At 39.0% G+C, this 17,855-nt stretch overlaps 1 protein-coding gene and 1 non-coding gene across 2 annotated transcripts in view; one reads left to right on the top strand and one right to left on the bottom strand.

Moving 5' to 3' along the window:
* Positions 1–17,855, bottom strand: part of ZYG11A (zyg-11 family member A, cell cycle regulator) — an 85,582-nt gene that overhangs the window by 36,682 nt on the left and 31,045 nt on the right. The window contains 1 exon segment of the mRNA XM_006730739.3: positions 7,827–8,578. Within this exon segment, the coding sequence (XP_006730802.3) occupies positions 7,827–8,578 (752 nt within the window).
* Positions 6,898–7,004, top strand: LOC115940060 (U6 spliceosomal RNA). Its single transcript, XR_004074862.1, has one exon. It is a non-coding gene; the product is annotated as a U6 spliceosomal RNA (small nuclear RNA).

The following is a 17,855-nucleotide window of genomic DNA, read 5'->3' as shown; positions in this document are numbered from 1 at the left end:
CACCTTTCTAATTTCAAAACTTAACTACAAAGCTACAGAAATCAAAACAGTGTGGTACTGGCATAAAGACATACAGACCAATGGAATAGAACAGAAAGCTCCAAAATAGAAAGCCCTTGCACATACGGTCATATACGTGATCATATGATTTTTTTTTAAAAGAATTTATTTATTTATTTGAGAGAGAGAATGAGAGAGAGAGAGAGCACAAGAGGGGGGAGCGGGAGAGGGAGAAGCAGACTCCCCACTGAGCAGGGAGCCCGATGCGGGACTCGATTTACTAGATAGGATACCAAAGACTGGCAATAAAAGAAAAAAATCTTAAGTATCAGACCTAAAAAGAAAAATTTTTTTTAAGTAATCTCTATATTCAGTGTGGGGCTTGAACTTAAAACCCTGAGATCAAGAGCCGTATGCTCTACCAACTGATCCAGCCAGGCACCCTGGACCTAAATTTTATTTTTTTAATTTTGTTCAAATTATATTATCAACAGAGTAAAAAAGCAATCCACAGAAAGGGAGAAAGTATCAGAAAATCATGTATCTGGTAAGGGACAGATATATGAATAGATACCTATATTCATAATATAGAGAGAACTATACTCAACAACAAAAAACAACCCTACTCAAAAATGGGCAAAGGACTTAACCTTCTCCAAAGAAGACAAAGAAATGGCCAATAAGCTCATGAAAACATGCTTAAAAATCACTGATCAGTAGGGAAATGCGTATCAAAACTTCAATGAGGGTGCCTGGGTGGCTCAGTCGTTAAGCGTCTGCCTTCAGCTCAGGTCATGGTCCCAGGGTCCTAGGATCGAGTCCCACATCGGGCTCCCTGCTTGTGTTCCTGCTCTCGCTATCTCTCTCTCTGTCAAATAAATAAATAAAATCTTTAAAAAAAAAACAAAAAAAACTTCAATGAGATACCACCTCACTCCCACTACGATTGTTAGTGTTCAAAAACAAAAACGGAAAATAACAAGTGTTAACAAGGATGCAGAGAAACTGTAATGTTTATGAACCATTTGTGAAATATAAAACTGTACAGCTGCTGTGGGAAACAGTGTGACAGCTCAACAAATGGAAGATGGAATTACCATATGATCCAGCAATTCCACTTCTAGCTATATTCCAAAAGAACTGAAAACAGGATCTCAAAAAGATATCTGAGTACCCTGGTTCATAGCATTTTTCACAATAGCTGGAAGCAACATGGAGGCATCCAAAGTGTCTACTGACAATAAATGGAGAAACAAAATATGGTATATACATAATGGATATTATCCAACCTTAAAAAGGAAAGAAATTCTGCAATATGTTACAACATGGATGAACCTTGAGGACATAGGCTAAGTGAAATAAGCCAATCACAAAAAGACAAATACAGTATGATTCCACTTATAGGAAGTAATTAGTCAAAATCATAGAAACAGAAAGTAGAATGGCATTTGCCAGGGTCTGGAGAGAAGGGGGAATGAGGAGTTAGTGTTGAATGGGTATATAGAATTTGAGTTTTACAAGATGAAAAGAGCTGTGGAGATGGATGGTGGTGATAGTTGCACAACATTATGAAGGTATTTAGTATCAATGAACTATACACTTACCATCTTAATTTAAACTTAAGATGGTAAATATTATGTTATGTGTAGTTTGCCATCCAAAAAATTTAAAAGGATGGACATACAGAGACACCTGGCTGGCTCAATTGGTACAGCATGTTACTCTTGATCCCTGGGTCGTGAGTTTGAGCCCCACATTGGGGGTAGAGATTACTTAAAAAAAAAAGTTTAAAAAAAAAGAATGGAAATATGAACTGACATGGGGTGATTTTCAAGACATATTATTAAGTAATAAATGCAAAGTGCCTACTACATATTAAGAGGAGGAAATAAGAGAACCTAAGTACATCTGCTTAGTATCCTGATTATACCCTCAGTCTAGGAAAAGAAAAAAAGAACTGCAAACAAATCTTCAACTCTTTTTTAGCAGGTCTGTGTTTTCTATAGTATAAGTACAGCAATTCTGAAAACTCTTTTACATGTGCTGTAGGATTAAGCAAATGTGCCAATGCTGCTAAGAACCAAGTTCTCACTGTGGAAAGAGATACAAAACAGAATGGGGAAGGGCAAAGGAAAATGGTGTGAGGATGGCCACTTGGAAGTATTATTATTTATTTTTTTATTTTAAAAGATTTTATTTATTTATTTGACACAGAGAGAGACATAGCTAGAGAAGGAACACAAGCAGGGGGAGTAGGAGAGGGAGAAGCAGGCTTCCCGCCGAGCAGGGAGCCCGATGCGGGGGGCTCGATCCCAGGGTCCTGGGATCATGACCCGAGCCGAAGGCAGACTCTTAACGATCCAAGCCACCCAGGCACCCCGTATTATTATTATTTTTTTAAAGATTTTATTTAGGGTCGCCTGGGTGGCTCAGTCGTTAGGCGTCTGCCTTCACCTCAGGTCATGATCCCATGATCCCTGCTTCTCCCTCTCCCACTCCCCCTGCTTGTGTTCCCTCTCTCACTGTCTCTATCAAATAAATAAAAATCTTTAAAAAATAAAAAAATAAAGATTTTATTTATTTGTTTTGAGAGAGAGAAAGGGGGGGGGAGGGTCAGAGAGAGAAGGAGACTCCCCACTGAGCAGGGAGCCCGATGCGGGACTCAATCCCGGGACTCCTGGATCATGACCCAGGCCAAAGGAAGTCGCTTAACCAACTGAGCCACTCAGGCACCCCAGAAGTATTATTTTTAAACTTATTTCATATATCTCTTAGCCCTGTTTGCCAAAAGGACTTAAAAACAAAGTACACCAACAACAATGAGCATACCAGTATTCAGATTAGCTTCTTAATAAAAGGAACCTGGGCGCCTAGTAGAAATGTCAGAAGGGCTAAAACAGGGAAGCATAAGAAGCCTAGAACACCTGGGGCACCTGGGTGGCTCAGTTGTTAAGCGTCTGCCTTCAGCTTGGGTCATGATCCCAGGGTCCAGGGATCGAGCCCCGTATCAGGCTCCCTGCTCTGCAGGAAGCCTGCTTCCCCCTCTCCCACTCCCCTTGCTTGTGTTCCTGCTCTTGCTATCTCTCTCTCTGTCAAATACATAAAATCTTTAGAAAAAAAAAAAAAAAAAGAAGCCTAGAACACCTTAATGTGCTAAAAGTGAGGAAGTACTCAAAATTATAACAACAATTATAATAATGGGAGCATGTAAAAAATAATATAGGAGCCAGTATGAAGGAGCTCTCATTGGCCAATCTGTAACAAACTGAGCATCAAAATAATTAAGGACAGTAATGAATGGTAAACCCCTGAAAACAAGAATCAATGAGTTCATACTGATGATAGGTTAGACATAGAGGGAGAAGACAGGGTTCTTCCTCACAGTAGGAAGCCTACTACTAACTGTAGAAAGGAGGGCTGGAGTTGGAAAATCATCACTTTGCAACGATTCCAGTAAAGACTGGTTCAGGTAAGAATCTTCAGTGGCGCCAAATCCAGATTAGAAAGTTTGATGAGGACCAGGATATTCACAGTCTTCAAGTATCTTATATACCACTTATTAGTTGCAAGAGAAAAAAATATTACTATGTGTAGAAAGAATAACAATACTATGTAAATAGTATTTTATCTGTACAATTTTATCTAATATCTGGACAATACTTTTGACCACGTGATAAAAAGTAACATGACTAATGAAAGGCACTGTGCGCTTCAGGATTAATATTCTTGAGACTGACACAATATCCTTCACACAGAATTCTGGCCAAAAACGAAGAAACTGATTATACGGAAACATCAGACAAACCCAAAATGAGGAACATTCTATTCTTCAAAAAAGTCAACAAAACAAAGCTAGTCTGTATTCCTCAAAAATATCAATGTCACAAAGGACAGGAAGGACTAAGAACTCTTCCAGATTAAATTACAAAGGAACATGACAAACGAATGCAAAAATGACACTAGACTAAAAGGAAAAATATTTTACAGAGGGCATTATGGGGATAATCAACACTGTAAATATGTACAGTAAGATTATGTATAGTATTGCATCAATGTTAAATTCCCTGAAATTTGATAACTGCACGATGGCCATTAAGGAGAGTATCACTGCTCTTAGGAAATACAAAATCAAGCATTAAGGGCTAAAGGGGCATGATGTATGCAACCTACTCTTGAATGGTTCAGAAAAAAATTGTGCATAGAAAGAGGGTATGATAAAACAAATGTGGCAAATGTTCAAAATTAGTGACCCACAAGTTAAAAATTATATCAAAACAATTTTTAAGCACTATACATAAATTGCCAAGGACCTACACATTAAGAATCTAAACAATGGATATATTCTAAAATTTTTAAAAGATTTATGATCATCCAGATTTAAGACCTGAAAAGGAACAAAGGATAAGCCACAGCAAGACCAAGCAGAAGACCAGATAGCTGTTGCCTCACCCTCTCTTCTCTTTGGCTTCCTGCAGATGCCATTACAAAACAATCTTCAGAAGGAATTCTTGCCACACCCCACTAATGCATCAACAAGGATTCCCTACCAAATGAAGATGTTGCGTGGCTTTTAATACTAATGTTGGGTGTCCTTTCTGCCTATTTTTTATTTTTATTTTTATAAGTAGGTTCCACGCTCAACATGGGGCTTGAATTCATGACCCTGATATCAAGAGTTATACGCTCTACCGACTAAGCCAGCCAGGCACCCCCCACTTTCTGCCTATTTTAGAGGAATTAAGTACATGTTGCCCATTCTAATTTGCAGTGCAATAAGTATCTGTTTCCATTAAATAAAAGGTCTCCTGAAACATAATCCCACCCTTTTTTTTTTTAAAGATTTTATTTATTTGACACAGAGAGAGGCAGCAAGAGAGGGAACACAAGCAGGGGGAGTGGGAGAGGGAGAAGCAGGCTTCCCGCGGAGCAGGGAGCCCGATGTAGGGCTCGATCCCAGGACGCTGGGATCATGACCTGAGCCGAAGGCAGAAGCTTAACCAACTGAGCCACCCAGGAACCCCTGAAACATACCTTTTAAATGTGCCATACCTTACACTCCATATAAGGCTGGCTTAAGATCTTTAGAGTTTCTTAGTAGTGGGAGAATTGTGGTCTCTCCTCTCCATCCCAACAATATCTAACACTGCGTATAATGCATAATTTTAAATTTTCAAAAATTTCAAAATTTCAAAAAATAAACTAAACTCACATGTATACCAGGTAAGTTTACTGAAACACAGCTTCTGGTTTTCTTTTGGCGTACCCACTCTGACAGTATTTTAACTACATGCATAATCCGTCTACAGAATATTCCAACATTTGTCCCATATTATTGCATATACCAAGAGTTTATGAGCTAAAAACAATTTTTCCCCGATTGCGGCAGTCTTTTGATCACTGCGACACTAAATCTAATAATCTGGGGCGCCTGGGTGGCTCAGCTGGTTAAGCGACTGCCTTTGGCTCAGGTCATAAACCCGGAGTCCTGGGATCAAGTCCTGCATCGGGTTCCCCGCTAAGCGGGGGGTCTGCTTCTCCCTCTGAGTCTCTCCCCTCTCACGCTCCTTCTCACTCTCTCTCTTAAATAAATAAAATCTTAAAAAAAAAATGCTATTAATCTAAAACAGGTCTAGGCATACATTCCTAGTAAACAATTCTCTACATATTTAATCTGAAAGTGCACATTATTACCTCTATTTCAAGGCTAATGATGTAACTGATGGCTCCAGCTTCAATAGACATGCCAGAAAATTAAAAGGACTTCAGGGGCACCTGGGTGGCTCAGTCAGTTAACTGTCATACTCTTGATTTCGGGCTCAGGTCCTGATCTCACAGGTCATGAGACTGAGCCCCATGTAGGGATCCGCACTCAGTGGGAGTCTGCTTGGATATTCTCTTCCTCTGCCCTTTGCCCTACCCGCGCGTGCTCTCTCTCTCTCTCAAATAAATAAATAAATATTTCTTCTAAAATATAAAAGGACTTCAAATTACAATTGCTATTTTCAAATCAAAGAATAAAAATGTGAAAATAGCTCTCTCCTTTTCTATGCCATCATGGTGTATGCGGTTGACTGTCCTTTGCCATGTCTTCTCACAAGACTTTCAGGATCAAGCAATTCCTGGCCAAGAAACAAAAGCAGAAGCGTCCCATTCCCCAGTGGATTCGAATGAAAATTATTCGAATAAAAAAATTCAGTACAACTCCAAGAAGAGGCATTGAAGAAGAACCAAGCTGGGTCTAAAGGGATCCCACATGAGATGGTACACACATTTATGCTGCATGAAGGTCATGAGCTCATATCCTATCACTCTGTAAACATCACTGCTACCTGAACAACAGATATGTTTTATTGGGGAAATGATTTTTCTCTGTCACTATGCTTCTGCACCAGTAGGCTGGTTCAGTAATTACATGAGAGATCTTCTGTTGGGGGACGGGGGGGAGAATAAAAATGTGAAAACAACTGGGGCACCCAGCTGGCTCAGTCGATGGAGCATGTGACTCTTGATCTTTGGGTTGTGAGTTCGAGCCCCAGGCTGGGCACAGTAAGTAAATAAGTAAATAAATAAATAAATACAACTAATGATTGCAAATCATTTTGCTCTCTCATCCTAGAAAGAATTACATATGGTGTAATTATAAAGCATTTTAAAGCAGTGTTTCTGAACCCTGGCTGCACATTAGAATTACCTGGGAACTTTCAAAATTTTGATGCCCACACCAAGTCCCAGACCAATTAAATCAATCTCTGGGAGATCAGACACAGGCATCAGTACATTTCAAAACTTCCAAAGTGATTACAATGTACAACCAAGGTAGAGGACCACTGTTTTAAAAAAGAAATATTCTGAAACACAAATATTTAAATATATGCTGTTTTAAAAACAGTACCATGAGTGCTTCCTTCAACAGTACATATATTAAAACTGGAACAATACAGAGAAGATCAGCATGGCCCCTACGAAAAGATAATATGCAAATCTGTAAAGTGTTTCACATTTTAAAAAATACAAATTAAAAAAATAGCACCATGACTGGCTATAAACTTATTCTGGCAATGTTCAAAACTTTCTTCTTCTTCTTTTTTTTTAAGGATTTGTTTATTTGAGAGAGAGAGAGAGAGAGAATGAGTGTGAGCACAATTTGTGCCAGCAGGGGGAGGGGCAGAAGAAAAGGGAGAAGAAGAGGGAGAGGGAGAATCTCAAGCAGACTCCATGGCTGGGCATGGAGCCTGATGCAGGACTCAGTCCCACAACCCTGAGATCATGACATTAGCCGAAATCAAGAGTTGGACACCTAACCGACTGAGCCACCCAGGCACCCTGTCTTAAGACTCTTTCCAAAATTGTTTTCTCTCGTATCTTTACCAAAAACGTTGATCACCTGGCCTTACTAATTATATTTAGGTAAACAACACAAGTTTTAGAATCACAAAGACTTGGATACAAGTCCTAGTTCTATAATTTAATACACAGTTATATGATTAGCTTAACTCTGAGCTTCCATTTCCTCATCTGTAAAATGGGAGGATTAAAGAGGAAAACAACATGCACAATGTGGCATCTGGTACATAGGAGTGAATGTATAAATGGCTATACTTACCATACCAAACTAGACTAGAAGACCTGGAGGCCAGGACCATATCTTGTTTAAGGTCATAATTCCAGAACCTACCACATGGTAGCTAGAGAGTAATTATTAAGCTCCTTAAGGACTTTTTATCTGTCTCTGTAACCCTAATACCTCGTGTACATTCTTATATAGAACAAAAACCTAGTAACGTTCTGAACAAAGGAAACAAACTTATTTCAGATAAAAAACAAACCCTGAAGCCTTGCTTTGCAGTAAAGAAGTCAGAATAACCAGCATCTGTAGCCAACAGTCCCACAAACTGCATTGCAGGTCGCTGCTGTATGAACAGTTCTACTGCTCCATCGGTGATGCAACTGCCCCCTGAAATATCCAGCGACACAAGATGAGGCAGAATATCCTTTTGCTGCAGCAAATGAAAAGCTAAATCTGATTTGAGTTGCCTGTGATCAGAAATATCAAGGTGAAGCAGACATTTAAGTTCTCTAATAACTGCAAGAATTTGTGGTTTGGTCATAGTCAGACATTTCAGATAGTGCATTGTCAGAGATTTGAGTCGATCCTTACAGGTAAGGAGTGCAGAGATGTTAGTGACCAGAGTATTGGAGATATCCAAGCTTTCCAGTTTTGGTAACTGAGAAACATTAGCCAGGTCTTCACTATGAAAACAAACATTGAAAACACTTAAAATGCGAAGACCAGTGAGCTGACCAAAGAAGAGTAGTCTTGAATCTCGAGGGATGCTTGCCGAGTCCAACAGGAGACACCGAAGGTTTTGCTGGATCCAGCTATTGCTGCAGAGTCCACTTACGATGTCTGGAATTGGGAGGTCAGTGTGCACAGCAGTAGCATCTAGCTCAATGACTTTGTGATGGCAGAAGGCTTTTGTGAATGCAGCTGCCGAGATTTTAGCTTTTTGAATATTGACCAGCTTCAGTTTCATTTGGTTGCCTTGGAAAATGCTTGCTGTCCTATCAGTCAGCTTGCCTATAAGAGAACCAAAACCAGCTGTAATAACAACTAAATCTCATGCCTTTTCCAGCAGACATTGTGGCCAATGAACAATGACAGATGCTAACAACAGTGACTATATTCACTGCTTACTCTGTGCCAAGCATTGTTCTAAACCCTTTACTCAGATTACTTCATTTATTCTTTATAATACCATAATAATACTATAATACTATTATTACTACTATCATAACTGAGGAAACTGGAGCTTAAAGAGGTTAAGTAACTTGCTCAAAGTCAAAATATGTAGCAGAATCAGGAATGAAAACCAGTTCAACTCCAGAGCCCATAGTTTTATCCACAATAACCTTGTTCACACACACACAAAAAAAAAAAAGAAAGAAAGATAGAAAATAGGTAAATAAGTAAATAAGTACGGGATATATAATATACAAATAACACTACTAATGATTACTTTTAACCAAATTAATCAATAGCCTCTGACAATTCACTTACCTCTCTGGGCCTCATTTTCCTCATCTATAAAATAAATGGGTTATATTAGATTTTACTTAGAAAAGATTTACTAAGCATCTTCTATGTGTGAGATCCTGTGTTAAGTAATGGGCACACAAGGTGATTAGACCTCTGCAGCCACAAGGAGTTCCAGTCTCGGGAGGCACATCAGGCAAATAAATGATTATAATAATGTATTACATGCAGTACTGATTTGCACCAGCTATTGAACTAGAACAGATGAGATTAGCTTTGGGAAAAGTTCTGAAGACTAAATATCAGTTTGGGGGAGTGGGGGAGAAGATGAAGGGTGGAAGGACATATCAAAGACAAGGAGGCACAGACCAGCAGATTATTTGGAAAGGCCCTAAGGAGATCAACACTACTGGAACACAGTGGTATAAAGTGAGGAAGGAAAGTGGAACGGAAGGTAAAAAGGCAGATGGGGCCTGTACACAAAGCTATGGATAATTCAATTTTGAAGTAGAAAAAAAAAAATGGTCACAATTATATTTTTAGAAAGAGCGGGGCACCTGGGTGGCTCAGTCAGTTAAGCATCTGCCTTCGGCTCAGGTCATGATCCCAGGGTCCTGGGATTGAGCCCCACGCTGGGCTCCCTGCTCAGTGGGGAGTCTGCTTCTCCCTCTTTCTCTGCCCCTCCCCCGTTCATGCTCTCTCTCTCTCTCTCTCTCTCTAATAAATAAAATCTTTAAAAAAAAGAAAGACCAATATGTGACTATAAAATAATTAAGATGGTGTTTGGTGGGAATGAGATGGGGCAAGATTTTATTAATGCTTTTCATAATGTGAGATAAAGGTTTAAACTAAGGCTGACAGAACATGGTGGCTGAACAGACTGGGGGAGAACTGAGGAAAAAAAAAAAAGATACATAAGCTGATTCCCAGCTTCTGAGTTTGAACTGGGTTATGCTACCAAGACAGGAGGAAGGAAGTCCCTATACTTCAGACTTTGAGGAAGAATTCAGTACATTCATTCATACATTTATCCAACAAATAGCGAGTGTTCGCTGTATGTGAAGTGCTAGCTATGCTAAGTGCTAAGAATGGTGAATGAGACAAACATGGCTCCTCCCAACACGGAGTTTATTTACACCCTAGAGGGAGAACACTGAACAAGCAGAAAACTACTAATATTAAAAATATAGTGAGGAAAAAAACACATAGTGAGTTAAAAATAGAACTACCTATGATCCAGCAATCATACTACTAGGTATTTACCCAAAGAACACAAAAGTACTAATTCAAAGGGATACATGCACCCTGATGTTTACAGCATTATCTACAACAGCCACATTATGGAAACAGCCCAAGTGTCCATTGACTGATGAATGGATAAAGAAGGGAAGTATGTATATACATATACATATATGTGTGTACACACACACACAATGGAATATTACTCAGCCATAAAAAAGAATGAAATCTTACTATTTGTAACAACATAGATGGAGCTACAGAGTATTATGGTAAGCAAAATAAGTTATAAGAAAGATGAATACCATATGATTTCACTCATATGCGGAATCTAAGAAACAAAACAAAAGAGCAAAGGGGAAAAAGAAGGAGAGAGACAAACCAAGAAAAAGACTTTTGGGACATCCTGGTGGTTCAGTCGAGTGTCCAGCTCTTGATTTCAGCTCAGGTCATGATCTCAGGCATGAGATCAATCCCCAAGGCAGGCTCTGCCCTAGATGGGGAGCATACTTGGGATTCTCTCTCTCTCTCAAAAGAAAGAAAAGGAAAGAGAAAAGAAAAAAAAAGAAACAGACTCTTAACTAGAGAAAACAAAATGATGGTTACCGGGGGAAGGGGCGGGGCAGGTTATAAATAGGTGATGGGGATTAAGGAGTGTACTTGTCCTGATGAGTGTTGGGTGATGTATGGCTGAATCACTAAACTGTACACCTGAAACTAATATTACACGATATGCTGAATAACTGGAATTTAAATAAAAACTTTAAAAAATGTAGTAAGTGTTTAAAGGAAACAAACAAGAACATAATACAGGGATAAGGAAAGAAAGAAGGATGACAAGAATTTTCTGTCTCTCTGTAGAGTCTGAGGAGGTGATGTTTTAAGCTAAGACCTAAAGGACATGAAAGATAAAGGTCACTGTCATTCTAGATGGAAGGAAGAGCTAAAATCCTGATATGGGAAATAGGTAGTCTGTTTCTGTGAAATGAGAGGAAACCAATGAGACTAAAGCACGGCTGATGAAGGGGATACCAGCATCTGACAGGGTAGAGACAAAAGCAAAAGTCAGATCTCGCAGACCAGGGCAAAGAATTGACATTTTATCCTAAGTACAAGGAGAAGCCTTTCAAGGGTGACAGAGGAGTGGCCAGATCTGTTAAGAGGGCTGTTTGCTATGTGGCAGAGTTTGGCAAGGGGCAAAAGAGGAGGTAAGGAGGGCACTTGTGAAGTCAGGGGAGAGGAAAGAGAAAGGTGTCATTAATAGGAGCTAAGAGGAAAAAGAATATTTGAGACAGATATTTTGAAGGTAGAAAATGTTTCAATAGAACCAAGGAGAGAAGAACGAAAAATGAAAAATGACTCCTTCTAAGTCATTGAACAAGGAGGTGGATGGCCAAGTCATTTTGGAGATGGGGGAAATGGTAGTGCAGTAGATGCTGTAATATGACACCAAGATCCTTTATAGGAACAAAGGACTTACTACTAGAGCTGTTGGGAGTGCCACCAGCTAAGAACCCTCATCCATGGGACATCAGCTGAAATGACCCAAGGTCACACCATTTCCCATGCAGACCCATATACTGAGTTGGGAGGTATAAAGGTCCAGCCCTCACATTCCAACTCTATACAGATCTGAGTAATTGTTCCACCTTCAGGATTCCCCAAAGATCAGCTGAGGTGTTCTACAAGACAGAAGGATAAACACTTGGAATTAACTGGCATAGAGAAAGTATTTAAAGCTATGGGAATGGATGATATGGGAATGAAAGAGAAGGAGCAAGGACGAAGTACTGAAAACATCTACATTTAAGGTCAGTAGAATGAGGAATAAGTCATAATAGCAAATAACAGCTGCTGAATGTTCTAAACATTTTAGAAATACTAAACTCTCTAAATGCTCATAAAACCCAATGAGGAAGGGATTATTATTAGTCACGTTTTACAGATGAGCTGAAGCATAGGAAAGTTAAGTAACTGGCACAAGGAAACATATCTAATAGTCATGACAGTGTACAAACCCAAATGGTCTGACACCAGAGCCAGAACTCTTAAACCTTAATTTGTACTGTCTTTCAAGGGAAGCTGGATAAGGAGACAGATCAGCAGCAGCCACTGAGGCAGGAAGAAAACCAGAAGAATATGATGACTGAACGGCCCAGAAAAGAAATACAGTATATGCAGGATGCATCCTGGATATGTGATTCTGAAGTTTAGAATAAAAATGTGCTGGGACTCCGGGGAATCAGAGTAGAAGTGATAGCTAAACCAAAAAAAAGGCCTACGGAATGTTCAAAGTGAGATGGGTACCCAAGATGGAACCCCAAGGAACATAAAACACTTAAGGTACATACAGAAAAACAACAGCATACAAAGGAAATTGTGGAAGAGTAACCAGTGATACAAAGGGAAAAAAAAAAAAAAAAAACAGAAAAATGAAATACTCGGGACACGTGGGTGGCTCAGTAAGTTAAGCGTCTGCCTTCGGCTCAGGTCATGATCCCAGAGTCCTGGGATCAAGTCCCGCATTGGGCTCCCTGCTCGGTGGGAGCCTGCTTCTCCCTCTGCCTGCTGCTCCCCCTGCTTGTGCTCTCTGTCAAATAAATAAATAAATAAAATTTTAAAAAAAGGGAAAATGAAATACTCTAAGTCAGAAAGGTCGAGTAATTAATACTAAAAGTCAAAGGTACATGAATCCCTGATGATTTAATGAATCTAGGTAATGCTCATTTATGGCCACCAAAGTCACAAAACCAGACAACCAAACTTAATTAACCCCCTTAAGGAAGTATAGGGCCCTACCAAAAACATCAAACCTGAATCTGATCAAGTCTCTACATCTAACTTCCAATTTGGAGGTATTACAAGGATCAGAGGAACAGTCAAAAATCATAGTACTGTCAAACAATGGCAAAATCCAGACTGGAAAAACTCTACATAACAAACCACCATGGTTTCTTTGAAAAAAATAACTGGAAAATCCCCAAATACATGGAGATTAAACAACACATTTCTAAATAAACATATGGATCACAGAAGAAATCTCAAGAGAAATTTTAAATTTTGAACTACATGAAGACACAACTTATCAAAATTTGTGGGATAAAGTGAAAGCAGTGCTTAGAGGAAAAGTTATAGTTCTGAACACATACACTAGGAAAAAAAAGATCTAAAATCAATCATCTAAGTCTTCACCCTAGGAAACTAGAAAAAGAACAAATTAAATCCAAAGTAAGCAGAAGAAAAGAATAATAATTAGAACAGAAATCAAGGAAATTGAAAATGTGAAATCAACAGAAATTGATAGAGAAAATTCAACAAAACCAAAAGCTGATTCTTTGGAAAGATCTATAAAAATCAGGCTAACTGGGGCACCTGGGTGGCTCAGTCGGTTAAGCATCTGCCTTCGGCTCAGGTCATGATCCCAGGACCCTGGGATCGAGCCCTGCATCGGGCTCCCTCCTCAGTGGGGAGCCTGCTTCTTCCTCTCCTGCTCCCCGCTTCTTGTGCACCTGTGCGCACGTGCTTTTTTTTTTCTCTGTCAAAAAAAAAAAAAAAATCAGGCTAATTAAAGAAATTAGCCTCTAGCCAGGCTAACTAAAAAAAGGAGAGGAGACAAATTACTAGCATCAGAAATGAAAGAGAAGACATCATTCTAGATCCCATGACTATTAAAAGGATAAGAAAAGGCAAAAAAAAAAAAAAGGGTAAGAAAAGAATACTATGAACAACTCTATACCCACAAATACAATAACCTAAATAAATGGACCAATTCCTTGAAAGACATAATCTGCCAAAACTCATACTTCTCGAGAAGAAATAGATTATCTGAACAGCCTATCTATTAAAGAAATTGAATCAATAATTAATAACCTTTCAAAACACAAAGCACCAGGTCCAGATGAGTTTACTGATGAATTTTACCAAACACTGAACAAGAAATTATACCAGTCCTCCACAATTTCAGAGGATAGAAGCAGAGGACATACTTCCTAACTCATTCTTTGAGGCCAGCAATATCCTAACAGCAAAACCACACAGATGTTAGAAAAGAAAACTACTGACAAATAAATCTCATGAACACAGATGCAAAAATCCTCAACAAAATCTTAGCAAACCAAATCCAACAATGTATAAAAAGAATTCCACACCACAACCAAATGAATTTATCCCAGGTATGGGAAAGCTGGTTCAAAATTCAAAAATCAATTAATGTAAAATAAAATGCAAAAAAAAAATCAATTAATGTAATCCATATCAACAGACTGAAAAAAAAAATCACACGATTATATCAATAGACGCAAAAAAAAAGGCATTTGACAAAATCCAACATTCATTCCTAATAACAACTCTCAATAAACTACAGGAACTTCCTCAATTTGAAAAGCCTACCTACAAAAAATCTACAACTAATCTACTTAGTAGTAAGAAAGTAAGATTTTTTAATAAGATCAGGTACAAGGCAAGGATGTCCCCTCTCACCACTCCTTCCTAGAAATACAATGACATCAGCACCCCAAAACAATTCAATACTTAAGTATAAACCTAATAAAATATGTACAAGATCTATATGAGGAAGACTAGAAAACACTGATAAATGAATTCAAAGAACTAAATAAATGGAGAGATATTCCATGTTCACAAATAAGAAGACTCAATATCATCAAGATATCAGTTTTTCCCATTACTCAGCCATAAAGAAGAATGAAATCTTGCCATTTGCAACAACATAGACAGAGGTAGAGAGTATAATGCTCAGTGAAATAAGTCAGTCGGAGAAAAACAAATACCGTATGATTTCACTCATATGGAATTTAAGAAACAAAACAATGAGGAGAGGGGAAAAACGAGAGAGACACACACACAAACCAAGAAATAGACTCTATTGAGAACTGATGGTTACACGGGGGGTGTAATGGGGGGTGAAACAGGTGATGGGGATTAAGGAATACACTTTTTGTGATGAGCACAGGGTGATGTACAGAACTGTTGAATCACTAAGTTGTACACCTGAAGCTAATATAACACTGTATGTTAACTACATTGGAATTAAAAAGAAAAAGAAAAAAAGTTATCAGTCTTTCCCAACTTCATCTACAGATGCAATGCAATCCTAAGAAAAATCCCAGCAGGTTATTTTGTGAATATCAATAAGCTGATTCCAAAGTTTATTTTTTAACTTTTTTTTTATCTTTTTTTTTTTTTTTTTAGATTTTATTTATTTATTTGACAGAGAGAGAGTACAAGTAGACAGAGTGGCAGGCAGAGGGAGAGGGAGAAGCAGGCCCCCCACTGAGCAGGGAGCCCGATGCGGGACTCAATTCCAGGACCCCGGGATCATGACCCAAGCTGAAGGCAGATGCTTAACCGACTGAGCCACCCAGGCACCCTGATTCTAAAGTTTAAATGGGAGGCAAAAGACACAGAATAGCCAACATAATATTGAAAGAGAATTGCCTTGGAAAGCTGACACTACTAACTCAACTTCAAGACTTACTATAAAAGCTACAGTAATCAAGGCAGTGTGGTACTGCTCAAAGAATAGAGAAAGAGATCAATGGACTAGAAGAGAGAGCCCAGAAATAGTCAACTGATCTTTGACAAAGGAGCAAAGGCAATTCGATGGCTCAAATACAGTATCTTCAGCAAATGATGTTCGAACAAATGGACATCCACATGAAAAAAACAAAAACAAAAAAACACGCATCTAGACACAGACCTAACACCCTTCACAAAAATTAAAACAGATCATGCAGCACCTAAATGTAAAACACAAAATTATAAAACTCCTAGAAGATAACATAGGAGAAAACCAATGGGTATGGTGATGCCTTTTTAGATACAACACCAAAGACACAATCCATGAAAGAAATAATTGAGGGGCACCTAGCTGGCTCAGTTGGAAGACCATATGACTCTTGATCTCAGGGTTATGGGTTAGAGCCCCATGGCGGGGGGGGTTAGAGATTACTTAAATAAATAAAATTATAAAAAATAATAACTGATAAGCTGGACTTCATTAAAATTAAAATCTTGGGGTGCCTGGGTGGCTCAGTTGGTTGGGTGTCCAACTCTTGGTTTCAACTCGGGTTGTGATCTCACAGTCATGGGATTGAGCCCCATGTCAGGGTCTGTGCTCAGTGCAGCGTCCGCCTCATGTTCTCTCTCCCTCTTCCTCTCATTCACACTCTCTCAAATAAATTAATAAATAAATTTTAAAAAAATTAAAATCTTATGCCCTGTGAAAGAGTATATCAAGAGAATTAAAAGACAAGCCAGACTGGGAGAAAATCATTATAAAACACGTATCTGGTAAATAACTTATCCAAAATATACAAAGAACTCATAACAATAAAAAAACAAAAACAGTAACAAACATCCCAATTAAAAAAAATGGGCCAGAAACCTGAACAAACACCTCACCAAAGACAATATATAGATGGCAAATAAGCATACAGAAAGATGCTCCACATCATCTGTCATTAGGGAAATGCAAATGAAGACAACAAGGAGACACTACTGTATACCTGTACACCTATTAGAATGGCCCAAATTCAGGGCGCCTGGGTGGCTCAGTCGTTAAGCGTCTGCCTTCAGCTCAGGTCATGATCCCAGGGTCCTGGGATCGAGTCCCACATCGGGCTCCCTGCTCGGTGGGAGGCCTGCTTCTCCCTCTCCCACTCCCCCTGCTTGTGTTCCTGCTCTCGCTGTCTCTCTCTCTGTCAAATAAATAAAATCTCTAAAAAAAAAAAAAAAAAGAATGGCCCAAATTCAAAACACTGGTAACACCCAAAGCTGGGCAGGATGTGAAGCAACAGGAACTCTCTCATTGCTAGTGGGAATGAAGAATGGTACATAAGCCATCTGGAAGACAGTTTGTCAGTTTTTTACAAAACTAAACATATTCTTACCATATGATCTAGCATTCGCATTCCCAAAGGAAGTGAAAACATGCCCACACAAAAACCTACACAGAGATGTTTATAGAAGCTTTATTCATAATTGCCGAAACTTGGAAGCAAGACATCCTTCAGTAGGTAAATGAATAAAGTGTGGCACATCCAGACAATGGACTATTATACAGCACTAAAAAGACATGAGCTAGGGGCACGTGGGTGGCTCAGTTAAGTGGCCAACTCTTAATTTGAGCTCAGGTCGTGAGATCCAGCCCCAAGTCAGGCTCCATGCTAAGCAGGGAGTCTGCTTAAGATCCTCTCCCTCTCCCCCTGCCACTGCCCTTCTCCCTGCTTGTGTGCTCTCTCTCTCTAAAATAAATAAATCTTAGGGCACCTGGGTGGCTCAGTTGGTTAAGCAACTGCCTTCGGCTCAGGTCATGATCCTGGAGTCCCAGGATTGAGTCCCACATCAGGCTCCCTGCTCAGCAGGGAGTCTGCTTCTGCCTCTGACCCTCCTCCCTCTTGTGTTCTCTCTCTCATTCTCTCTCAGATAAATAAATAAAATCTTAAAAAAAAAAGAATATAAAAAAATAAATCTTAAAAAAAAGAAAAAAGACATGAGCTATTAAACTATAAAAGACATGGTGAAACACATATTACTGGGTGAAAGAAGCCAATCTGAAAGGCTA

The sequence above is a fragment of the Leptonychotes weddellii genome, chromosome 4, assembly GCF_054177405.1.
Source record: "Leptonychotes weddellii isolate Sample4059 chromosome 4, ASM5417740v2, whole genome shotgun sequence".
NCBI lineage: Eukaryota > Metazoa > Chordata > Mammalia > Carnivora > Phocidae > Leptonychotes > Leptonychotes weddellii.
Note: the sequence above shows the minus strand (reverse complement) of the source record. Positions and strands in the feature narration are given on the sequence as shown.